This window comes from Dama dama, chromosome 1 (genome assembly GCF_033118175.1).
Source record: "Dama dama isolate Ldn47 chromosome 1, ASM3311817v1, whole genome shotgun sequence".
In the NCBI taxonomy this organism is placed as follows: Eukaryota; Metazoa; Chordata; class Mammalia; order Artiodactyla; family Cervidae; genus Dama; species Dama dama.
Genome location: NC_083681.1, coordinates 78061747 through 78089164, shown reverse-complemented (window position 1 = coordinate 78089164; position 27418 = coordinate 78061747). Strand labels below are relative to the sequence as shown.

The 27418-nt window shown below is 37.7% G+C and overlaps 2 protein-coding genes across 2 annotated transcripts; one reads left to right on the top strand and one right to left on the bottom strand.

Annotated features, from left to right (window-relative positions):
- The first annotated feature begins 3855 nt into the window (after nt 1-3855).
- Nucleotides 3856-4776, top strand: LOC133066892 (olfactory receptor 9G19-like). Its single transcript, XM_061158295.1, has one exon. The coding sequence runs from the start codon at nt 3856-3858 to the stop codon at nt 4774-4776; it is 921 nt and encodes a 306-aa protein (XP_061014278.1).
- A 6972-nt stretch (nt 4777-11748) lies between these two features.
- On the bottom strand, nt 11749-12702 carry LOC133066791 (olfactory receptor 9G4-like). The gene has a single exon (XM_061158232.1). The coding sequence runs from the start codon at nt 12685-12687 to the stop codon at nt 11749-11751; it is 939 nt and encodes a 312-aa protein (XP_061014215.1). The 5' UTR covers nt 12688-12702.
- Nucleotides 12703-27418: the final 14716 nt, after the last annotated feature.

Genomic DNA, 27418 nt, shown 5'->3' with positions numbered 1-27418 from the left:
CATCTTCTGATTCAGTTCAGTCACTCAGTCATGTCCGACTCTTTGCCACCCCATGCCAGGCCTCCCAGTCGATTACCAACTCCCAAAGTTTGCTCAAACTCATGTCCATTGAGTCAGTGAAGCCATCCAACCATCTCATTTTCTGTCGTCCCCTTCTCCCCCCACCTTCAATCTTTCCCAGCATCATGGTCTTTTCAACTGAGTCAGTTCTTCACATCAGGTGGCCAAAGTATTGGAGTTTAAGCTTCTGATTAGTCTCTGACTTTGAAGGTTCAATGAAATGTGACAGTCTCTCAGCCTCCTTGGAAAACTTAATGACGTCACAATGCATTGGGTATTCCTCAGAGGCTACAACCACTGAATGCTAGTGTGATGCTGTTCAATTGTACTGTTTCAAGAGGTATATAAATCTATTTTTATTCCAAACTGACTTCCTCAATTTTACTTCTCAAAACAAATGTTATTAGTCCTGCATCCTTTCTTCAACTTCTCTACTTGTATATGTTGTTCATTCATGATCTCCACTTAGAAGATCTTCAATTATTTTCCCCTCAGACAAACAGAGGAGTTAATGGTGATAAATCAGGATTTTCACCATTGCATCTTTCAAATCTTTATAAAAACACTAAACTTTGCACTTCTCCCCAGTGATGCAATATGGCTTGTTGTTTACTGTCTGAGCAGAGATTGTACTGGGGGAGTAATTTCACAGACATCCATTTGAAAATTCCAATAATTATAACACTGTGTCCAGAGATCAGGGACACGAAACTAAAATGAGGATTCTGTTTTATTCTGTATATCTATATCCAGTATGATTTCTGAGAATGGGTAAATAATGATCACCTGTATATCTAGTCTCAGACCCAATGAAAGAAGAAAGCAGATCAAAGCTATATTTAGATTATTTCATAGACCCACTGGCAAGAGTGTATTTTGGGTGTTTTTCCATCACTTAAGGTTAGTGTTAACTCAGAGTCAGAATCCAATAACCCACAGAAGAATTGGGTACTTACCTTTGCCCTGGGTAGGATTATTCTCATAAGTGGGTTCTGGCCATCCACAAGAAAGCCTGGAGGAATATGTATAGAGCATATGTTGGCTAAATTTCAAGATCCTTTATCAAAGGCTTGATGCTTTTCCATAAGTCAAAGGTTTCAGGGGCTGTAAACTAGCTTAGGTCAGAGAATTATATGAGATGGTATTTGCCTACTGGAACATTTTGTGCTGATTTTTATCCAAGTAAAAATGAAATATTACCGTGGCTGTTTTCTCATCTACATCATTCCATAAGAATCCCCTGATCCATGAGACACTGCCATGAATGTGTGAACAACAGAATACTTGGTTAAGATCTAGAGTTTCTGACATATTGGAAAATTGCTTCCATCTTGTCTCTGAGTTACACTCTAAGATATGGCTTTCTGGCTTCTTGGTTTCTTTTCTTTTTTTTTTTTTTTTTTTTCGGTTGAACAGTCTACATTTAATTTTCAACAAATGTCAACTTACAACAATACACTTATAATTCCTACTGCATCCCAAAAAACTGTAATAACTTTAGAACCCATAACTTCTGAGAATGGTTATCTCCTTGATTCCTGAAGGTGCAAGACAAAGAACAGCTTATGAGTTGAATGGAATGCTGGGAAATGGGTCACCTGGCAGGTTCCATGGTCTAGGTCCAAGGATGCAGCCAGCTGTGGCATCTTTGCAAGAAACAGGAAAGAGAAAACCACTCTGACCTCACTTCCTGTCCTGCTATTTACAGCCACTGGCTAAACCCATTAAGTAAATGGAGAGCAAAGGAACCCATGGACATAGTTTATGGAGCTGAGCATCCTGGAAAGAAGATGAGTTTAAAAGTACAGAGAATGGATTGGGAAGAACAAAGGAAAGGTATTCAGTAGATAATAAAGATATCAGTATCATTGAACATATGTGTTTTAATATCCAGATATACACATATGAATATATAGTACACTTAATAAATGTCACACATGTTTATTTTGGCTTCTACACAACTGGAGAGAATGAGAATGAAAATTATGATTAGTTACACTTCAGCTGAGAATTGTAGTTAAAAAAAAAAAATTCATCATTGAATAATGCCCAATTTGTCAACACACAATTTTATTTAATTGTCTTGTTAGTCATTTCCCATGACCATGAAAACCTAAGAGACTGCAGAATCTATCATCCTGGGGATTCAGAAACTAATATAGAGGATCCTAGAATAGTCAGATTTGAACTCTGTTGAGGTGGTGGTGTGGCTGAGAATTTTAGGTAAGTTATCTAATTGATATATTAGAATTAGATGGAAAATTTTACTTGTTCGTCCAACCAATCCTAAGGTCATTTACATCCTGACTATGCTAGTAAGAGGGCCTCTTTTCAAATATCTCACCATCTTCCTATTGCAGTTTCTGAAACTGCTCAGAGTTCACAAGAGAATGTAGCATTTCTCATTATCAGAGACAAAAAAGAACAATCAATATTACCAAAAACTGACAAGGAATGGGAAAAAAAAACAATGTAAAATAAAATAATGATATATGCTACAGCGTGGATAATAAAGGAAAAAAATTCAATAAGGTCTCTTTCTATATAATTCTTTTGATCTCAAATCCCTGCTTATAATAATGATCATGGGAATATTTCTTTTTTATTGTAGTATTGGACTTCCCAGGTGGCGTTAATGGTGAAGAATCTGCCTGCCAATGCAGGAGATGCAAGACATATGAGTTCTATCCCTGGGTCAGGAAGATCTTCTGGAGTAGGAAATGGCAACCTGCTCCAGTATTCTTGCCTGGAGAACCCCATAGACAGGGGAGACTGGTGGGCTACAGTCCACGGGGTAGTAAAGAGTCAGACACGACTGAGCACACAACACAGGTACTAAGAATGCAGTTCTCACGTGAGTTATATCTCCTGCTTTCAGTAAGCGAAGGGGATATCAGAGTGTCTCTTAGGTTTCTGCTGTTTTTTAAATGCTAATGAAATAATTCTTCTGTCAAAGTGGCATATTTGGGGGAGGCAATACCTACCACCCTTCATATGTCACTACCTCCTAAACCATGGGGACTTTACCATGTCTCATGAGCTTTGAACAACTTGTTCGTTTGTAGCTGGGAAAAAGAAAACATATTTTTTTTTCTCTCAGGGCAAAAAATAAATTAATTCCTTTCCCAGTTCCTCTTCACCAAATCATTCAGTTTTTTTCTTAATGTCATTTATCATTAAATGAAAAAAATTCTTATTTGTTTACTTGTATAGTGTGTACATGCTCAGTCACTAAGTCATGTCTGACTCTTTGTGACCCCACGGACTGTAGCCCGCCAGGCCCCACTGCCCATGGGATTTTCCAAGCAAGAGTACTGGAGAGGGTCACCATTTCTTCCTCCAGGGGATCTTCCTGAATCAGGGATCAAACCTGCATCTCTGGCAGCTCCGTCATTGGCAGGCAGATTCTTTATCCCTGCATTACCTATGCATCTCTCCTTTCTAAATAAAGCCTCCAGAGAATAACAATCAGTGCTGTTAGCTTCACTACTGTGTCCTAATGCCCAGACAGCCCCAAGGACTCAAGAAATGTTTTCCTAATAAATGAATAAGCTCCAAACAGCATTAAGGCTTTCTATTATTCAAGTCACTTTGCTGAAATAAGCATGTTGAGGCTCAGAAAACTTCCCTCATCTTCCCAAATAAGCCAAGATTCCTATTCAGCTCTTCCTTATTTTAATAGCCATAGTCTTGACCATATTTCATAGGTTTGTATAAGAGAATGCCCTCCTTTGGTATGGGTTGAGGTAATTAAACACTTGATTCCTTCATTTGTAGGTGAGGTCTCTTTAGGCCATGGAGAACAATCACACGGTGACTGAGTTCATCCTTGTGGGATTCACAACAGACCCCAAGATGCAGCGGGTCCTGTTTGTGGTGTTCCTTGGCGTCTACTCCATGACCCTGGTAGGAAATACCACCCTCATAGTGCTGGTCTGTAATGACTCCCGACTGCACACGCCCATGTATTTTTTCATTGGGAATCTGTCTTTCCTGGATCTCTGGTACTCCTCTGTGTACACCCCAAAGATCCTAGTGACCTGCATCTCTGAAGACAAAAGCATCTCCTTCACTGGCTGTGTGGTCCAGTTCTTCTTCTCTGCAGGGCTGGCCTACAGTGAGTGCTACCTGCTGGCTGCCATGGCTTATGACCGCTACGCGGCCATTTCCAGTCCGCTGCTCTATGCTCAGGTCATGTCGAGGAGACTCTGTATCTGTTTGGTTATATATTCCTATACTGGGGGGTTTGTCAATGCAATAATACTCACCAGCAACACATTCACATTAAATTTTTGTGGTGGTAATATTATTGATGACTTTTTCTGTGATGTTCCACCTCTCGTGAAATTGGCTTGTGAGGTGAAAGAGACATACCAGGACGTGTTGTACTTCCTCCTGGCCTCCAATGTCATCACCCCCACTGTGCTCATCCTAGCTTCCTACGCCTTCATCATTGCTGCCATCTTGCGAATTCGCTCCACCCAGGGCCGCCTCAAAGCTTTCTCCACCTGCTCCTCCCACCTGATCTCTGTCACCTTGTACTATGGCTCCATTCTCTACATCTACTCCCGTCCAAGTTCCAGCTATTCCCTTGAGAGGGACAAGATGGTGTCTACATTTTACACCGTGGTGTTCCCCATGTTGAACCCCATGATCTACAGCCTGAGGAATAAAGATGTTAAAGATGCTCTGAAAAAACTCTTCAGGTTCACATAATCTGAAGTCTAAACTGACATGAATTTCCTGAAACATTGCTCAGTGAAAACAGACTGCTTCAGGGGAAGTGTGGGGAGAGATATTAAAAACAAAAGACACCTGTTTCTCTACTCAAAGAAATTCAATGTAAAAGTCTTTTACCTTGCATTAGTTTGTTTTAATAATTCTGCTATAATCTATTATACAATTTAATAAATTGAACTTATTATAATTTTTAAAAATGATATTAAAATTTAATGCGATACAAGAGTACATATCACTACTGGAATTTCAAAAGATTAAATTTTACTATCTCCTTGGGATAGACCCATTTTCCACCTACTTGCTGAGCATTAAGGGACTGTGAAGAAACAATTAAATGGATTCTTGACATTTGTGAAATATATCCCAAATTCTTCTTGTCTGATACAATGCTTCTGTGGTAATGAAAGAGTAAGGACTGTGAAGAATTTTGTGATGGAAAGAGAAAGCAATGAGGTATTAGATAACAAACACAGATGAAAAGAAAAATCAGAAATAGAACTAGTACAAATTATGAATTGGCATCAACTGTTGGTTCTAAAACTTTTATTTAACTTTATTGCATAAATGTGCACATTACAATAGCTATACTCTTTCAACAAAAAATTGTAACTTCTGAGATGCAAACTACTCATTTGTCAATGTAACCAATATTCTGTAATTTGCAGCATTGTTGTAAAGAGCATTTTTTTAATTAGTCATTTCAGGTGGTCAAAAGGTAAAAAGAAAATAATTATTAAAATTATTTAAAATTAAGTAAAGTTCACCAGAAATTTTCAAATGTTCTTCTAAAAATAGCTTCCTTTCAATGTTTATCAATGAATGATTTTAACTTTTTTCTTATTATTTTATTTTATTTTATTTTTTATTAGTTGGAGGCTAATTACTTCACAACATTTCAGTGGGTTTTGTCATACATTGATATGAATCAGCCATAGGTTTACACGTATTCCCCATCCCGATCCCCCCTCCCACCTCCCTCTCCAACCGATTCCTCTGGGTCTTCCTAGTGCACCAGGCCCGAGCACTTGTCTCATGCATCCCACCTGGGCTGGTGATCTGTTTCACCATAGATAGTATACATGCTGTTCTTTTGAAATATCCCACCCTCACATTCTCCCACAGAGTTCAAAAGTCTGTTTTGTAATTCTGTGTCTCTTTTTCTGTTTTGCATATAGGGTTATCGTTACCATCTTTCTAAATTCCATATATATGTGTTAGTATGCTATAATGTTCTTTATCTTCCTGGTTTACTTCACTTTGTATAAGGGGCTCCAGTTTCATCCATCTCATTAGGACTGGTTCAAATGAATTCTTTTTAACGGCTGAGTAATATTCCACGGTGTATATGTACCACAGCTTCCTTATCCATTCATCTGCTGATAGGCATCTAGGTTGCTTCCATTTCCTGGCTATTATAAACAGTGCTGTGATGAACATTGGGGTGCACGTGTCTCTTTCAGATCTGGTTTCCTCAGTGTGTATGCCCAGAAGTGGGATTGCTGGGTCATATGGCAGTTCTATTTCCAGTTTTTTAAGAAGTCTCCACACTGTTTTCCATAGCGGCTGTACTAGTTTGCATTCCCACCAACAGTGTAAGAGGGTTCCCTTTTCTCCACACCCTCTCCAGCATTTATTGCTTGTAGACTTTTGGATAGCAGCCATCCTGACTGGCGTGTAATGGTACCTCATTGTGGTTTTGATTTGCATTTCTCTAATAATGAGTGATGTTGAGCATCTTTTCATGTGTTTGTTAGCCATCTGTATGTCTTCTTTGGAGAAATGCCTGTTTAGTTCTTTGTCCCATTTTTGGATTGGGTCATTTATTTTTCTGGAATTGAGCTGCAGGAGTTGCTTGTATATTTTTGAGATTAATCCTTTGTCTGTTTCTTCATTTGCTATTATTTTCTCCCAATCTGAGGGCTGTTTTTTCACCTTACTTATAGTTTCCTTTGTTGTGCAAAAGCTTTTAAGTTTCATTAGGTCCCATTTGTTTAGTTTTGCTTTTATTTCCAATATTCTGGGAGGTGGGTCATAGAGGATCTTGCTGTGATTCATGTCGGAGAGTGTTTTGCCTATGTTCTCCTCTAGGAGTTTTATAGTTTCTGGTCTTACATTTAGATCTTTAATCCATTTTGAGTTTATTTTTGTGTATGGTGTTAGAAAGTGTTCTAGTTTCATTCTTTTACAAGTGGTTGACCAGTTTTCCCAGCACCACTTGTTAAAGAGGTTGTCTTTTTTCCATTGTATATCGTTGCCTCCTTTGTCAAAGATAAGGTGTCCATAGGTTCGTGGATTTATCTCTGGGCTTTCTATTCTGTTCCATTGATCTATATTTCTGTCTTTGTGCCAGTACCATACTGTCTTGATGACTGTGGCTTTGTAGTAGTGTCTGAAGTCAGGCAGGTTGATTGCTCCAGTTCCATTCTTCTTTCTCAAGATTACTTTGGCTATTCAAGGTTGTTTGTATTTCCATACAGATTGTGAAATTATTTGTTCTAGTTCTGTGAAAAATACCGTTGGTAGCTTGATAGGGATTGCATTGAATCTATAGATTGCTTTGGATAGAATAGCCATTTTGACAATATTGATTCTTCCAATCCATGAACACGGTATGTTTCTCCATCTGTTTGTGTCCTCTTTGATTTCTTTCATCAGTGTTTTATAGTTTTCTATGTATAGGTCTTTTGTTTCTTTAGGTAGATATACTCCTAAGTATTTTATTCTTTTTGTTGCAATGGTGAATGTTATTGTTTCCTTAATTTCTCTTTCTGTTTTTTCATTGTTAGTATATAGGAATGCAAGGGATTTCTGTGTGTTAATTTTATATCCTGCAACTTTACTATATTCATTGATTAGCTCTAGTAATTTTCTGGTAGAGTCTTTAGGGTTTTCTATGTAGAGGATCATGTCATCTGCAAACAGCTAGAGTTTCACTTCTTCTTTTCCTATCTGGATTCCTTTTACTTCTTTTTCTGCTCTGATTGCTGTGGCCAAAACTTCCAACACTATGTTGAATAGTAGTGGTGAGAGTGGGCACCCTTGTCTTGTTCCTGATTTCAGGGGAAATGCTTTCAATTTTTCACCATTGAGGGTGATGCTTGCTGTGGGTTTGTCATATATAGCTTTTATTATGTTGAGGTATGTTCCTTCTATTCCTGCTTTTTGGAGAGTTTTAATCATAAATGAGTGTTAAATTTTGTCTAAAGCTTTCTCTGCATCTATTGAGATAATCATATGGTTTTTATCTTTCAATTTGTTAATGTGGTGTATTACATTGATTGATTTGTGGATATTAAAGAATCCTTGCATTCCTGGGATAAAGCCCACTTGGTCATGGTGTATGATTTTTTTTAATATGTTGTTGGATTCTGTTTGCTAGAATTTTGTTAAGGATTTTTGCATCTATGCTCATCAGTGATATTGGCCTGTAGTTTTCTTTTTTTGTGGCATCTTTGTCTGGTTTTGGAATTAGGGTGATGGTGGCATTCCCATAAGGATAACAGCTGATCTATCAATAGAAACCCTCCAGGCCAGAAGGGAATGGCAGGACATACTGAAAGTAATGAAAGAGAATAACCTACAACCCAGATTACTGTATACAGCAAGGATCTCATTCAGATATGAAGGAAATTCAAAAGCTTTACAGATAAGCAACAGCTGAGAGAATTCAGCACCACCAAACCAGCTCTTCAACAAATGCTAAAGGATCTTCTCTAGACAGGAAATGCAGAAAGGTTGTATAAACGCGAACCCAAAACAACAAAGTAAATGGCAACGGGACCACACCTATCAATAATTACCCTAAATGTAAATGGGTTGAATGCCCCAACCAAAAGACAAAGATTGGCTGAATGGATACAAAAACAAGACCCCTATATATGCTGTCTACAAGAGACCCACCTCAAAACAAGAGACACATACAGACTAAAAGTGAAGGGCTGGGAAAAAATATTTCATGCAAATGGAGACCAAAAGAAAGCAGGAGTCGCAATACTCATATCAGATAAAATAGACTTTCAAATAAAGGATGTGAAAAGAGACAAAGAAGGACACTACATAATGATCAAAGGATCAATCCAAGAAGAAGATATAACAATTATAAATATATATGCACCCAACATAGGAGCACCGCAATATGTACGGCAAACACTAACGAGTATGAAAGAGGAAATTAATAGTAACACAATAATAGTGGGAGACTTTAATACCCCACTCACAACTATGGATAGATCAACTAAACAGAAAATTAACAAGGAAACACAAACCTTAAATGACACAATGGACCAGCTAGACCTAATTGATATCTATAGGACATTTCACCCCAAAACAATCAACTTCACCTTTTTCTCAAGTGCACATGGAACCTTCTCCAGAATAGATCACATCCTGGGCCATAAATCTGGTCTTGGAAAATTAAAAAAAATTGAAATCATTCCAGTCATCTTTTCTGACCACAGTGCAGTAAGATTAGATCTCAATCATAGGAAAGAAATTGTTAAAAATTCAAACATATGGAGGCTAAATAACACGCTTCTGAATAACCAACAAATCATAGAAGAAATCAAAATATGTATAGAAATGAATGAAAATCAAAACACAACAACCCAAAACCTATGGGACACTGTAAAAGCAGTGCTAAGGGGAAGGTTCATAGCATTACAGGCTTACATCAAGAAACAAGAAAAAAACCAAATAAATAACCTAACTCTACACCTAAAGCAATTAGAGAAGGAAGAAATGAAGAACCCCAGAGTTAGCAGAAGGAAAGAAATCTTAAAAATTAGGGCAGAAATAAATGCAAAAGAAACTAAAGAGACCATAGCAAAAATCAACAAAGCTAAAAGCTGGTTTTTTGAAAAAATAAACAAAATTGACAAACCATTAGCAAGACTCATTAAGAAACAAAGAGAGAAGAACCAAATTAACAAAATTAGAAATGAAAATGGAGAGATCACCACAGACAACACTGAAATACAAAGGATCATAAGAGACTACTACCAGCAGCTCTATGCCAATAAAATGGACAACTTGGATGAAATGGACAAATTCTTAGAAAAGTATAACTTTCCAAAACTGAACCAGGAAGAAATAGAAGATTTTAACAGACCCATCGCAAGCAAGGAAATCGAAACTGTAATCAAAAATCTTCCAGCAAACAAAAGCCCAGGACCAGATGGCTTCACAGCTGAATTCTACCAAAAATTTAGAGAAGAGCTAACACCTATCTTACTCAAACTCTTTTAACTTTTTTCATAAGAAATGAGTTCCTCTGCTTTCTTCTGGTTTTCTTCCTCTTTCTTCATCTAATCTCTAGATGATGCAGAAATTTCCCACTAGCCAATGATCTCATATATAGTCCATAAATATAGAATCTATACATACTAAGTTCAGAGTATTTCACAAGCTACTTGCTGAATAGACTTGGCAGGAGGTAAACAAGTCAAACAGAGACAGAACCGATGCCAGAATGTGCTCACTTTTAGGGTAATAACCAGAGGTGGATATTACCGAGCACTTAGCTTTCCCTTGCCATGCAAATCCACATTGGGGATGGTAGCCTGATTTGAATTTACCCTCTTTTTAAAGGTAAAATGCAAACTTCCTAATACAAATTACAAAAATTGGGGGAGAGTGGATAACAGAATAAGTTTTAACTTAATCAGCTGTGTCAGAAGCTCACAATTCCAGATTAGAATCACAGATTCATTGTTTTGCACTTGCCTAGCTATCACTTAAGCATATATGTGGAAATTAAAACATATCTTTGAAGGATCACCTACAAAAAATGAATTAGTATGTCTGGAAACATTACCTTCAGTTTTATAGTTTACAGTTTCTATAAACCATTTTTACAGGCATGAAAGTATTTTTGAAAGTCAAATATATAACATCTGATTATGAACAACAAAAGTATCTGGAGAGTTATTGTTCATTACCTTTGTTATAGATATTGATGACAGCACAAGGATCAGTACTCTTCCAAAAGCAATGGAGGTTATTATTGCTTACAATGAACTTTTTAAAATATTAAGTATAAAATGCAAAATCAGTTTTCAAAAAGAGCTATATATTACAAGCAAATCACAGAAAGAAAAACAACTAAACCTGCCTTGTACTAAATATTGGTCTGTAAGGTTCTAGGTAATTAAAAAATTCTATCAGTGTCTGTGAGGGTGGGAACAAACACTGAATCTAGAATACAGCAGAGCTTTAATTTATTGGGTATTTGTGTGTGTGTGTGTGTTTATTTGTCCCATTTGATGTTGTTATTTTCCTTCATGGGGAATATTCAGTTCATGATCAGATGGATGGCATGGCAGACTACTCAGTTTATCTGGAAGAGATCACACTTAAGGTGTTATGTAATCTTAATAACATATATTTCTGTATATTTAGAAAAGTGTTTTCCTCATATTCTAAACAATTCAAACACTTTGCTTAATATTTCATTGAAGTTGAAGGCACAAGGATGACAAAGAAATTATCAATATACTCAGTTAGAGTGTTATGAGGGAGTTCGGGAGAACGTCTTAATCAAAACAAATATTTGTCAAATTTTGTTTCCAGGTTTTTCACAATTTTAAATCTACTTCTTGATCAATAAAGTTTGCTCACCAAGGTTCAAACTCAAACTATGTATTTGAAAACCATCCAAATCCACTTTCTTTTACAAAGAGAGCTCCCCCAAAATCAAAGAGGATGAGTTTTTATGAAAATCGAGTACGGCAAAGTAGCAGAATGCAATATTGTAGAGCATCAAACAACTCAATATTAGTTTTAAAAGTTTAATCACAACAAAAGAATAATCAACAGAAAATGGTTCAATCAATGATTCATCTTTTAAGCAAAATGTGTTGTATTTACTTGAAATATGGCAATGTGCACAAGCATGTTTATAAGACAGTTATTTGGAAAATGCAATAACAGCATCCTGCAAAAAGATCACCTTCATCTCTGAGGTCTTATAGTCTGTGTTGCTTTCCAGAAGGCCACTTTAACATCTTTGTTTCTCAGGCTATAGATAAGAGGATTGAGCAATGGGTTGACCACAGTGTAAAAGAGAGATGCCACTTTGTCCTTCCCCAGGGAGTAGGTGGAGCTTGGCCTTGCATATGTGAAGAGCAAGGATCCATAGAAGAGCATGACCGAGACCAGGTGTGAGGCACAGGTGGAGAAGGCCTTAAGCCTTCCTGAAGCTGTGCGGATCCTCAGAATAGCCAGAGAGATGTTGAAATAGGAAATTATGATGACAAGAATGTTGGAGAGGACGGTGAAACCCACGAGACCCAGGAGGACCTGCTCATAGACCTTGGTGTCTGTACAAGACATCTTCACCAATGGTGGCACATCACAGAAATAGTGATCAATGATATTTTTGCCACAGAAACCCAGGTGGAACGTGTTGGCAGTATGTGCTATAGCATTCAAGAACCCTCCTATGTAGGAGCCAGCAACAAGTCCAGTACAGAGAGAAGGGGACATAGAGCTTGAATAAAGTAGCGGGTTACAGATTGCCATGTGGCGGTCATAGGCCATGGCTGCTAGGAGATAGCACTCAGTGTAGGTTACAGCACAGGAAAAGAAAAACTGGGCTCCACATCCAGCCAGTGACATGTGCTTATCCTCTGAGACACAAGTTGCCAGGATTTTGGGGGTGTACACAGAGGTGTACCAGAAATCCAAGAAAGAGAGATTGCCAATGAAAAAATACATAGGTGTGTGCAGGCAAGAATCAAAATGGATTAAGATAACTAAGGACATGTTACCTGACAAGGTGATCAAATAAAGCATCAGAAATATTCCAAATAGGGTCGGTTTCCACTGAGGGTCTGTTGAGAGGCCCAGTAAGATGAATTCATTCAGGAGGGTGCGATTTCCAACTTCCATGTCCACAGAGGAGAAAGCCTGATAAGATAAGAAAAAGTTGGTAAATGATTTAATGATTTTCCATTGAAAGAAATAAACTATTAAACCAGCAATTCCTAGGAAGCTTATGGACTTTTATCCCTTATTGCTTAGAATGATAGAACATCAGTCTGTGACTTAGGGGCCACTGGAATTCAAGCTATAATCTCAGTTTGAAATTCGGCCTTTCACTACCTAATTGTTTAATGTAGAACACCCCCTCACATAGGCACCCCAAAATTACAACTGTTTACAGAGCAACTATCAATGAGAAAAACCTGATTCCAACAGACCATATTTGGGGCCATAAAAACACTCAATAATTTAAAAATGATTCAAGCTATGGGAAGTATTTTTTCTGACTCCCATGTGTTGATAATTTCATTAGAAACCAGTAGAAGAAAATAGATCTATGAAAAATTCCCAAATATTTGAAAGAATATTTAAAACACTTCTAAATATCTTATAAGCAAAATTAAAAAGTACATATAGAAATTATTTTTAAGAAAGTGAAAATAAAACACAGCATATTAATTAGTGGGAAATAGCAAAGCAGCACTTACAGGGAAATTTCCAGCACTGAACACCAACAAAAAATAAATAAATAAATAAAACCTATTTAATCAGTGATATTTGCTTGTAAGTGTGAGCAGGAAGTGGCCCAGATGACAGAATAGAACACTAAGCTCACCTCCTCCCTTGGGAACACCTAAATTATAGCTATTTACAGAGCAACTATTGATTAGCATCATCTGAAGACTTTCCACGACTGAAGAAACTGAATATATAAAGAAGAAACCGTGAGATAAATAGAAGATATGAAGATATAGATAAGTTGACACCTTGCACATAGAGATAGAGAGAGATAGCTATATTTAAATGTCACGGTAGTCACAAACCAAAATCCTATGATAAATGCCACACAAAAAGAGAAGAGAGAAGAATCCAAATACAACACTAAAGAGTAAACAAATCACAAGAGAAGACAACAACAAAAAAAGGAATTTTTAAAAGAACTACCAAAAAAATAATAATTAACAAAATGGCATTAAGAAATACATATGAATACTTATTTTAAATATAAATGGAATATATTAGTAAATGAAAAATATAGAGTGACTACATGAATGAGAAACTAGGACCCACGCATGTACTGACTGAGCTTCCCAGTGGCACTGGTGGTAAAGGACCACTGCCAATGCAGAAGACATAAGAGAGGTGGGTTCAGTCCTGGGGTCAGGAAGGTCCCCTATAGGTGGGCATGGCGACTCACTCCAGTACTCTTGCCAGGAAAATCCCATGGGCAGAGGAGCCTGGGGGGCTGCAGTTGTTAGGGCTGCAAAGCATCAGACACAACTGAGGTGACTTAGTACATACACACACATGGACTGCCTAGAAGATATTCCAGATCTAAAGACACACACATACTGAAAGTGAAGGGATGGAAAAAATGTATTAAATGTAACTGGAAAGAATGTGGGGTAACAATACTTTTATCAGACAAAATCATCTTTACAAAGACAGAGATAGACAAAGACATTACAAGATAATAAAGACATCAGTCTAACAGAGTAAACATATACAGACACATATAAAATGTGTGCATGCTCAGTTCTGTCCAACTCTTTGCAACCCTGTGTACTGTAGCCCTCAAGATGCTCCTGTGTCCATGAACTTATCCCAGCAAGAAAACTGGAGTGACTTGCCGTTTCCTCCTCCAGGGGACCTTCCGAACCCAAGGATCTAACCTGTGTCTCCCGAGGCTTTTGCATTGGCAGGCAGATTCTTTACTGCCAAGCAACCTGAGAAGCCCTACACTCACAACTGGAATCAAGATTGCCAAAAAAAAAAAAAAAAAAAATAGCAACAACCTCAAATATATATATGATATCACTTTAATGGCAGAAAGTGAAGATTAACTAAAAAAAACTCCTGATGAGGGTGAAAGAGGAGAGTGAAAAAGCTGACCTAAAATTCAACATTCAAAAAATGAAGTTCCACAACTGGTTCCACCACTTCATGGCAAATAGATGGGTAAAAAGTGGAAACAGTGACAGATTTTATTTTCTTGGGCACCAGAATCACTGTGGATGGTGACTGTAGCCATGAAATTAAAAGACACTAGCTCCTCGGAAGAAAAGCTATGACAAAAACTAGACAGTGTATTAAAGAGCAGAGACATCACTTTGAGGGTAGAGTCAAAGCTATGATTTTTCCAGTAGTCATGTAGGGATGTGAGGAGTTGGACCATAAAGAAGGCTGAGTGCCAAATAATTGATGCCTCTGAATAATAGTACTGGAGAAGACTCTTGAGAGTCCCTTGGACAGCAAGGTCATCAAACCAGTTCAATCCTAAAGGAAATCAACCCTGACTATTCGTTCATTGAAAGGACAGATGCTGAAGCTGAAGCTCCAAAATCTTGGCCAGCTGACACCCTGGAAAAGACCCTGATTCTGGGAAAGATTGTGAGCAAGAGGAGAAGAGTGTGATAGAGGATAAGATGGTTGGATGGCATCATTGACTCAATGTACATGAGTTTGAGCAAACTCTAGGTTATAGTGAAGGACAATGAAGCCTGGCGGCTATAGTTCATGGGATCACAAAGAATAGGACATGACTTAGCAACTGAACAACAACCAACCCCTGAACCAACCCCTGGTCACTAAAAATTTCAAAGAGAAAAGTTTAAAAATTGGAAAAATAATTAAAAAAGAAGCAAAACTCTAAATTCTATGAAACATTGCAAAAGCAGTCATTTGTAAGAGTTAAGTCTATAATGTTAAACTCAAGAAACAAGAACAATCTCAAATAAGCAACTTCCCAGTACACTTAAAGAAACCAGAAAAAGAAGAACAAATCAAAGTTAGTAGAAGGAATGAAATAATAAATATCAGAGTAGAAATAAGTGATAGGTACATTAGAAAAACAATAGAACATATCAGTGTAACTAAGAATTAGTTCTTTGACAAGTTAAAAAAAAAAAAAAAAGATAAATCTTCGACCATATTCATTAACAAAGGAGAGGATGACCAAATAAATATAAAAATAAAAGAGAAGTTACAACCTATTTAACAGAAACACAGGCAATCATAAGAGAATACTATAAACAGATATGTGCCAACAAGTTAGAAAACCTGGAGAAAATAGATAAATTCTTAGAAATATGCAATATTTAAAGACCAAATAAGGAAGAAGTAGAAAATATGGGCCAACATGTTATTGGTAATGAGATTGAACAAGACCCCAATCAAAAAATTTTCCAATAAACAAATCTTGGACCAGAAGAAATTGTAAGATCTGCAACCACATGGAAGGAGCTAGGGAGTAAATCAGCTGGTGCTGCTTAGTTGCTTCAGTCATGTCCGACTCTGTGTGACCCTATGGACTGCAGCCTGCCAGGCTTCTCTGTCCATGGGTTTCTCCAGGCAAGAGTACTTGAGTGGGTTGCCATGCCCTCCTCCAGGGGATCTTCCCAACCCAAGGAAGATCTGCCTTTGCAGGCAGATTCTTTACCACTGAACCACCAGGGAAAGACAAATACTGCATGATCTCATTTATATGCGGAGTCTAATAACCAAACCAAGAGGAAAAACATAACAAAAAGAATCAGGCTCAGGGATATGAAGAACAAAGAGGTGATTGCTAAAGGAAACGAGGATGCCGGGGGCAGGGGGCTGGTGAATAAAATAGGTGAGGAACAAGTTTCTGGTTTCAAAGTAAATAAGTCATGGAAATGAAATGTACACCATGGTAAATACAGTCAACAGTATTGTTAAGAAGAAGAGATATGACAATAGTTTGGAAGAAAAGCTATGACCAAACTAGACAGGATATTGAAAAGCAGAGACTACTTTGTCAACAAATGTCTGTCTAGTCAAAGCTATGGTTTTTCTAGTAGTCATATGTAGATGTGAGAGTTGGAACATGAAGAAAGCTGAGTACCGAAGAACTGTGGTGTTGGAGAAGACTCTTGAGAGTCCCATGGACTGCAACGAGATCAAACCAGTCAATCCTAAAGGAAATCAATTCTGAATATACATTGGAAGGACTGATGCTGAATTTGAATCTCCAATACTTTGGCCACCTGGTGTGAAGAACTGACTCATTGGAAAAGACCCCGATTCTGGAAAAGATTGATAGCAGGAAGACAAAAGGATGACAGACGATGAGATTGTTGGATGGCATTACCAAATTGATGGACATGTGTTTGAGCAAGCTCCAGGAGTTGGTGATGGAATGGGAGGACTGGCATGCTGCAGTCCATCGGGTTGCAAAGAATTAGACACAACTGAGTGACAACTGAATACTGTCAAAATGTAATAACTTTGTACGGTGGCAGATGATACCTAGAATCATCATGGTGATCATTTTGTAATGTATAGAAATATTGAATGGCAATATTAGAAATAAGCATTGTTGGTAATTATACTTTAATTAATGCTGTAACTTTTAAAAGAGAAAGAAGTTAAAAATAAACCACATAATTGATATCTATAGGACATTTCACCCCAAAACAATCAACTTCACCTTTTTCTCAAGTGCACATGGAACCTTCTCCAGAATAGATCACATCCTGGGCCATAAATCTGGTCTTGGAAAATTAAAAAAAATTGAAATCATTCCAGTCATCTTTTCTGACCACAGTGCAGTAAGATTAGATCTCAATCATAGGAAAGAAATTGTTAAAAATTCAAACATATGGAGGCTAAATAACACGCTTCTGAATAACCAACAAATCATAGACGAAATCAAAAAAGAAATCAAAAAAATGTATAGAAATGAATGAAAATGAAAACATGACAACCCAAAACCTATGGGACACTGTAAAAGCAGTGCTAAGGGGAAGGTTCATAGCATTACAGGCTTACATCAAGAAACTAGAAAAAAGCCAAATAAATAACCTAACTCTACACCTAAAGCAATTAGAGAAGGAAGAAATGAAGAACCCCAGAGTTAGCAGAAGGAAAGAAATCTTAAAAATTAGGGCAGTAATAAAAGCAAAAGAAACTAAAGAGACCATAGCAAAAATCAACAAAGCTAAAAGCTGGTTTTTTGAAAAAATAAACAAAATTGACAAACCATTAGCAAGATTCATTAAGAAACAAAGAGAGAAGAACCAAATTAACAAAATTAGAAATGAAAATGGAGAGATCACCACAGACAACACTGAAATACAAAGGATCATAAGAGACTACTACCAGCAGCTCTATGCCAATAAAATGGACAACTTGGATGAAATGGACAAATTCTTAGAAAAGTATAACTTTCCAAAACTGAACCAGGAAGAAATAGAAGATCTTAACAGACCCATCACAAGCAAGGAAATCGAAACTGTAATCAAAAATCTTCCAGCAAACAAAAGCCCAGGACCAGATGGCTTCACAGCTGAATTCTACCAAAAATTTAGAGAAGAGCTAACACCTATCTTACTACTCAAACTCTTCCAGAAAATTGCAGATGAAGGGAAACTTCCAAACTCATTTGAAATCACCCTAATTCCAAAACCAGACAAAGATGCCACAAAAAAAGAAAACTACAGGCCAATATCACTGATGAACATAGATGCAAAAATCCTTAACAAAATTCTAGCAAACAGAATCCAACAACATATTAAAAAAATCATACACCATGACCAAGTGGGCTTTATCCCAGGAATGCAAGGATTCTTTAATATCCACAAATCAATCAATGTAATACACCACATTAACAAATTGAAAGATAAAAACCATATGATTATCTCAATAGATGCAGAGAAAGCCTTTGACAAAATTCAACACTCTTTTATGGTTAAAACTCTCCAGAAAGCAGGAATAGAAGGAACATACCTCAACATAATAAAAGCTATATATGACAAACCCACAGCAAGCATCACCCTCAATGGTGAAAAATTGAAAGCATTTCCCCTGAAATCAGGAACAAGACAAGGGTGCCCACTCTCACCACTACTATTCAACATAGTGTTGGAAGTTCTGGCCACAGCAATCAGAGCAGAAAAAGAAATAAAAGGAATCCAGACAGGAAAAGAAGAAGTGAAACTCTAGCTGTTTGCAGATGACATGATCCTCTACATAGAAAACCCTAAAGACTCTTCCAGAAAATTACTAGAGCTAATCAATGAATATAGTAAAGTTGCAGGATATAAAATTAACACACAGAAATCCCTTGCATTCCTATATACTAACAATGAAAAAACAGAAAGAGAAATTAAGGAAACAATAACATTCACCATTGCAACAAAAAGAATAAAATACTTAGGAGTATATCTACCTAAAGAAACAAAAGACCTATACATAGAAAACTATAAAACACTGATGAAAGAAATCAAAGAGGACGCAAACAGATGGAGAAACATACCGTCTTCATGGATTGGAAGAATCAATATTGTCAAAATGTCTATTCTACCCAAAACAATCTATAGATTCAATGCAATCCCTATCAAGCTACCAATGGTATTTTTCACAGAACTAGAGCAAATAATTTCACAATTTGTATGGAAATACAAAAAACCTCGAATAGCCAAAGTAATCTTGAGAAAGAAGAATGGAACTGGAGGAATCAACTTGCCTGACTTCAGACTCTACTACAAAGCCACAGTCATCAAGACAGTATGGTACTGGCACAAAGACAGAAATATAGATCAATGGAACAGAATAGAAAGCCCAGAGATAAATCCACGAACCTATGGACACCTTATCTTTGACAAAGGAGGCAAGGATATACAATGGAAAAAAGACAACCTCTTTAACAAGTGGTGCTGGGAAAACTGGTCAACCACTTGTAAAAGAATGAAACTAGAACACTTTCTAACACCATACACAAAAATAGACTCAAAATGGATTAAAGATCTAAATGTAAGACCAGAAACTATAAAACTCCTAAAGGAGAACATAGGCAAAACGCTCTCCGACATAAATCACAGCAGGATCCTCTATGACCCATCTCCCAGAATATTGGAAATAAAAGCAAAACTAAACAAATGGGACCTAATGAAACTTAAAGCTTTTGCACTATAAAGGAAGCTATAAGTAAGGTGAAAAGACAGCCCTCAGATTGGGAGAAAATAATAACAAATGAAACAACAGACAAAGGATTAATCTCAAAAATATACAAGCAACTCCTGCAGCTCAATTCCAGAAAAATAAATGACCCAATCCAAAAATGGGACAAAGAACTAAACAGGCATTTCTCCAAAGAAGACATACAGATGGCTAACAAACACATGAAAAGATGCTCAACATCACTCATTATTAGAGAAATGCAAATCAAAACCACAATGAGGTACCATTACACGCCAGTCAGGATGGCTGCTATCCAAAAGTCTACAAGCAATAAATGCTGGAGAGCGTGTGGAGAAAAGGGAACCCTCTTACACTGTTGGTGGGAATGCAAACTAGTACAGCCACTATGGAAAACAGTGTGGAGACTTCTTAAAAAACTGGAAATAGAACTGCCATATGACCCAGCAATCCCACTTCTGGGCATACACCCTGAGGAAACCAGATCTGTTTATAATAGCCAGGACATGGAAGCAACCTAGATGCCCATTAGCAGATGAATGGATAAGGAAGCTGTGGTACATATACACCATGGAATATTACTCAGCCATTAAAAAGAATTCATTTGAATCAGTTCTAATGAGATGGATGAAACTGGAGCCCATTATACAGAGTGAAGTAAGCCAGAAAGATAAAGAACATTACAGCTTACTAACACATATATATGGAATTTAGAAAGATGGTAAGGATAACCCTACATGCGAAACAGAAAAAGAGACACAGAAGTACAGAACAGACTTTTGAACTCTGTGGGAGAAGGTGAGGGTGGGATGTTTCAAAAGAACAGCATGTATACTATCTATGGTGAAACAGGTCACCAGCCCAGGTGGGATGCATGAGACAATTGTTCAGGCCTGGTGCACTGGGAAGACCCAGAGGAATCGGGTGGAGAGGGAGGTGGGAGGGGGGATCGGGATGGGGAATACGTGTAACTCTATGGCTGATTCATATCAATGTATGACAAAACCCACTGCAATGTTGTGAAGTAATTATCCTCCAACTAAAAAAAAAAAATATAAAAAAATAAAAAAATTAAATACTTTAATATTGATAAATGAAAAAAAAAATAAACCACAAACCAATGATCTATGTTATATATTGCAAAAGAGATAGAATTCTTTACTGATTTTCTGATTTCAAGAATAGATTCTCTTGGTGTCAAGATTCTATCCTTGGTGTCTGGGCTGGCCTTGTCATTTGTTTAGGTCAACAATTTATAGCAAATACTATATGTCAAGCCTGGGTCTCAAGAGGCTTTGTATCTTTCTTTTCTTACTTTTGAAATGCTACTACCATGTAAACCAGTGATCAGTGCAAAGAAATAGAGGAAAGCAATAGAATGGGAAAGATTAGAGATCTCTTCAAGAAAATTAGAGATACCAAGGGAACATTTCATGCAAAGATGGGCTCAATAAAAGACAGAAATGGTATGAACCTAACAGAAGCAGAAGATATTAAGAAGAGGTTGCAAGAATACACAGAAGAGCTATGTAGACATAGCTCAGACATCCTGGAATCTGAAGTCAAATGGGCCTTAGGAAATATCACAATGAACAAAGTGAGTGGAGATGATGGAATTCCAGCTGAGCTATTTCAAATCCTAAAAGATGATGCTGTGAAAGTGCTACACTCAATATGTCAGCAAATTTGGAAAATTCAGCAGTGGCCACAGGACTGGAAAAGATCAGTTTCATTGCAATCCCAAAGAAAGGCAATGCCAAAGAATGCTGAAACTACCACACAATTACACTGATCTCATACACTAGTATAAGCAAGGTGAAAAGACAGCCCTCAGAATGAGAGAAAATAATAACAAATGAAACAACAGACAAAGGATTAATCTCAAAAATATACAAGCAACCCCTGCAGCTCAATTCCAGAAAAATAAATAACCCAATCAAAAAATGGGACAAAGAACTAAACAGACATTTCTCCGAAGAAGACATACAGATGGCTAACAAACACATGAAAAGATGCTCAACATCACTCATTATCAGAGAAATGCAAATCAAAACCACAACGAGGTACCATTACACACCAGTCAGGATGGCTGCTCTCCAAAAGTCTACAGGCAATAAATGCTGGAGAGGGTGTGGAGAAAAGGGAACCCTCTTACACTGTTGGTGGGAATGCAAACTAGTACAGCCACTATGGAGAACAGTGTGGAGACTTCTTAAAAAACTGGAAATAGAACTGCCATATGACCCAGCAATCCCACTCCTGGGCATACACACCGAGGAAGCCAGATCTGAAAGAGACACGTGCACCCCAATGTTCATTGCAGCACTGTTTATAATAGCCAGGACATGGAAGCAACCTAGATGCCCATTAGCAGACGAATGGATAAGGAAGCTGTGGTACATATACACCATGGAATATTACTCAGCCATTAAAAAGAATTCATTTGAATCAGTTCTAATGAGATGGGTGAAATTGGAGCCCATTATATAGAGTGAAGTAAGCCAGAAAAATAAAGACCAATACAGTATACTAATGCATATATATGGAATTTAACAAGATGGTAATGATAACCCTATATGCAAAACAGAAAAAGAGACACAGAAGTACAGAACAGACTTTTTGACTCTGTGGGAGAAGGCGAGGGTGGGATATTCTGAGAGAATATCACTGAAACAAGTATACTATCAAGGGTGAAACAGATCACCAGCCCTGTTTGGATGCATGAGACAAGTGCTCAGGGCTGGTGCGCTGGGAAGACCCAGAGGGATCAGATGGAGAGGGAGGCAGGAGGGGGGGATCAGGATGGAGAACACATGTAAATCCATGGCTGATTCATGTCAATGTATGGCAAAAACCAATACAATATTGTAAACTAATTAGCCTCCAACTAATAAAAATAAATGGGGGGAAAAAAAAAAGGACCCTAGTGCTGGGAAAGGTTGAAGGTGGGAGGAGATAAAAATGACATAGGATGAGATGTTTGGATGGCATCACTGACTCAATGGACATACGTTTGAGGAAACTCCAGGAGTTGGGAGGCCTGGCATGCTAGAGTCCATGGGATTGCAAAGCGTCAGACATGGCTGAGTGACTGAACTAAACTGAACCATGTTAATAAACCTGGGTTAGCTTTCTGAATAATGAGACATCTGACTGCATTCTCTTTTTGACTCTAGCTGACACTAAGCTGGACCCCAGATATGTGAGTGTGTCCATTCTTCCTCATCTAGCTGTCACTGAGTTAGCACCTGTGTGCAGGCATATCAGCCTGCCTAGCTCTGAGAAGACAGGGCTGGTGTAGGCAGCCTTGCAAAACCACCAGTTTGAACTGTCACCTGAGTTCAAATCCCGATTTCATCCCTTGATAGCTCTGCAATCTTAGGAAAGTACTGAACAGCCACCATCCCACATCTCTATACCTTTTAAAAGGTAGGAAAATGTCAGTGTTATAGATTAAATGAGTAGCCCAGGTTTTGGACAAAAATTAAACCCAGTAGAAGCTAATTTTATTCTAAGAAAGAATAATAATATCTGACTTATAAAACCTGAGTGTAAGGAAAATTAAATAATGAAAGCCATTTTTTTTTTTTCCAAGAAGACAGTAATATTTAGACTGGTGATGTCCTTCAGAATTTTTTAAAATATTTTGCATAAGTATCTTTGTTACCTATTTGAATGTAATTTGACAAAGGAGCATCACGTTCAGAGTGCAAAGCTCACTGGCCTTGGATGAAGGAGTCCTGTGATAGGGACAGGGTCTGACACTTACCATTTGTGTGATTTTTTAAAAATTGAGATTTAATAGACATAATGAAATAATGCCTGTATAATTTTAAGAGAGTCACCTGTCCTCTCTGGAACACAAGTTTATCACATGAAGAAATGTGTTTGTTCCTTTTCTAGCACCAACTTTCTGTGATTCCCATTTATTAAAACCTCTTATAACCTCTATAAAATCTGTCATAACTATAAGAACATGTAAACTTGCCTGCAATGATACAGTGTGCAGAAAAGATTAACAACCCTTATGCTATGCATGTTTCTTTGTAGACATTAAGTGTATCATCATCTTTGCTTAACTGAGAGATGAAATATATCCTTATTTTAACATGAAGATTTACATTGTCATACTTCTTTCTATAATAATCAATCATGTGAACTTGTGTACATTCCTTAATTTCTTTATCAGGAAAATAATTAAGTGTTCTTAATTTTTGGAAGGTTAGACCTCTTTGAAAACCTAACAAAAGCAATGTATGTTCACCCCAACCTCCAAAACTGCATGTATGTTTAAACAAACAAAATTTTAGAGGGTTCAAGAATCCCTATAAATCTACCCATAGATTTGGGGTCATTATTCTAAATTAAAAATTCTACCTGTAAAGGGGACTTCCCTGGTAGCTCAGGTGGTAAAGAATCTGCCTGCCATGCAAGAGACCCGGATTCAATCCCTGGGTCAGGAAGATCCTCTGAAGAAGGGAAGTCAACCCATGCCAACATTCTTGCCTGAGTAACTCCATGGACAGAGGAGTCTGGCGGGCCACAGTCTACGACGACAGAAAGAGTCAGACAGGACTGAATGACTCACACCTCCCCCCACCCCCCACTCCGCACACAGAGTAAAAGATACCTGATGCTAACATTCTATACTCCTAAGAGATGAGTAACAAAATAATTCAAACTTCAGAAGTTTGCAGTTGAATTCCTAACCTTCAGTCCTCCAAAGTGATCTCTCTGTTCATTTGTTATATCAGGTGACAAGCTCTATTCTTCTAGCTTCTCACACTACACGTTTGGAATCAATCTACTCTTTTTTCCTCCTGTTTCCTCTTCAAACTTCCCTCTGAAGTTTGCACCTAAAAAATGAGCACCAGGAAGTTAAAATATTACACCTATAGTTGAGTCAACACAGAGTATCAGAATCACTAGACCTTGTATGTCCTCTTGTTTTCTCCACTGTGTAAAAGAATATGTGGTGAGTCAGCATAACTATCAGAGTGAATTTTAATTCTAGATGAGAGTTATGTATATCATTAATGGACCTCTGTTTAGAAGTGTGTGTGTGGCATAAGACAAACTTTGCACCTCTCTTCTGATTTCAACTGAGGTCGAGTGAAAGTGTAAGTCTCTCAGTTGTGTCCAACTCTTTGTGACCCATGGACTGTAGCTCTGTCCACGGGACTATCCAGGCAAGACCACTGGAATGGGTAACCATTCTTTTCCAGGGGATCTTCCCAACCCAGGGATAAAACTCAGGTCTCCCGAACTGCACACAGATTCCTTACTGTCTGTGCTACCAGGAAAGACCAACTGAGGTCAAAGAGAAACCAAATCACTTAACTGCCTCTGATCTGAGATGCTTACCTTTGACCAGAAGGACACACCGGGGAGTGATACACTTTTTTGTCTCCTCTAAAGTTTCAGCCTTTGTTAGACCTGATACATTTATTTCTTCAGTAGCCCTTTGGGATCCCTTCCACACAGAAGCCCAGATATATGTACCATAGTCTCCAAAGACATAATTAGAGTTCATTTGAAGTATGGGGATAATGTGTTGATTAGGATATAACAATATGATGAGTACTTTATTAAAAATTGGCTCTTTAAACGGATCTAAGTCACAGTCTTACTATTAAATATATCTGATAATTGAAACTCTCCAAATTGTATTAATTAGACTTCTCCAAAATGAATCATGCAATACATAATTTTCTTCTTTGCCATATGCTCTTCTCTTTGTGAAGGCCACACTTCCTTTTCTCATTCACCAGACAATTCCTACCAGTCTTTGTTGTTATGGCTTGAATTGTATCCCTCCAAAACTCTTTTATTGGAGCCCTAACCTCCCCTGGCTTACTAACTCAGAATATGACTGTATTTGTAGATGGTGGTGATAGTCACGTCTGGCTCTGTGTGACCCCATGGACTGTAGCCTGGCAGGCTTCTCAGTCCATGGGATTTCCTGGGCAAGAATACTGAAGTGGGTTGCCATTTCCTTCCCCAGGGGATCTTCCCAACTTAAGGATTGAACCTGCATCTCCTGCATTCCAGGCAGGTTCTTTACTACTGAGCCACCAGGGAAGTAGGTAGGGCCTTAAGAGACATGGTTAAGTTAAAATGAGGTGACTAGGATAAACCTTAATCCAATTGTCAGTCAGTCAGTCAGATCAGTCACTCAGTCATGTCCAAATCTTTGCTACCCCAAGGACGGAAGCACCCAGGCCTTCCTGTGCATCACCATCTCCTGGAGACTTCTCAGACAAATGTCCATTGAGTCGGTGAAGCCATCCAACCATCTCATCCTCTGTTGTTCCCTTCTCCTCCTGCCTTTAATCTTTCCCAACAGTAGGGTCTTTTCAAATGAGTCACCTCTTCGCATCAGGTGGTCAAAATATTGGAGTTTCAGCTCCAACATCAGTTCTTCCAATGAACACTCAGGACTGATCTCCTTTAGGATGGGCTGGTTGGATCTCCTTGCAATCCAAGGGAGTCTCAAGAGTCTTCTCCAACACCACAGTTCAAAAGCATCAATTCTTTGGCACTTACCTTTCTTTATAGTCCAACTCTCACATCCATACATGACTACTGGAAAAAACATAGCTTTGACTCGACATTACTTTGTTGTCAAAGTAATGTCTCTGCTTTTTAATATGCTATCTAGGTTGGTCATGACTTTTCTTTTAAGGAGCAAGGGTCTTTTGCTTTCATGGCTTTAAGTCTTATACTTGCTATACTCTTGTTCTTGATTCTCTAGTTTTTGGAGGAAATAATCCTTTATTGAAAACTCACAGTGAATCTAAGTAAAGATATTTGCTATCTTCTACATCTATTGCCAAAGAAATATATCATGGCAAACAAAGAAATAATTATCAGAATGAAAAATAAATTTATTTTAAGGGCATTTTGTGACAGGTAGTTTACTTGTGACCTCTTAACTCATTCTCCTAACAAATGGATAAATATCTTCAGAACCGAAAGTTCAAGTTTTGTACTTTTGTTTTCTCACCTGTGAACTGCAAGATTTTAAGCAAGTCGTTTAATCCATATAATCGTGACAATGATTCAATAATCAATTTTATTATTCCCTGGTAGTTCATCTGGTAAAGAATCCACCTGTAATGCAGGAGAACCTGGTTTGATTCCTGGGTCAGGAAGATCTGCTGGAGAAGGGTTAGGCTACCCACTTTAGTATTCTTGGGCTTCCCTTGTGGTTCAGCCAGTAAAGAATCCACCTGCAATGTGGGAGACCTGGGTTCCATCCCTGGCTCGAGAAGGTCCCGTGGAGAAGGGAACCTACCTTTTACCCACTCCAATATTCTTGCCTGGAGAATTCTCTGGACTGTATAGTCCATGGAGTCACAAAGAGTTGGGCAGGACTGAACAAATTTCACTTCACTTCACTTCACTTCACTTCATAGATTAAGATTTCATAGATTAAGATAGTATATATGCAGACAACCATGAATACTGTTTTAGAAATCCAATCTCTCACAAAATTCTCAGAATCCAGCCCCTTTATTTCAAAGGCATATTCACATACATTATTGTCAACTGAAAAAAAAAAAAAAATACAGGCTGGTATTTCCACATTATTTACTAATTTCTTTGTTTTGTTTATTTCTGAGACTGCAAGCTGTCATTAATGATGTAGAGATTAATCTGTAAAAAAAAATAAAAAATAAAAAAAACACTTTGT

Bases quoted from the DNA above. Each gene is read 5' to 3' on its own strand.
- LOC133066892 (XM_061158295.1), top strand. From the start codon at position 3,856: ATGGAGAACAATCACACGGTGACTGAGTTCATCCTTGTGGGATTCACA.
- LOC133066791 (XM_061158232.1), bottom strand. From the start codon at position 12,687: ATGGAAGTTGGAAATCGCACCCTCCTGAATGAATTCATCTTACTGGGC.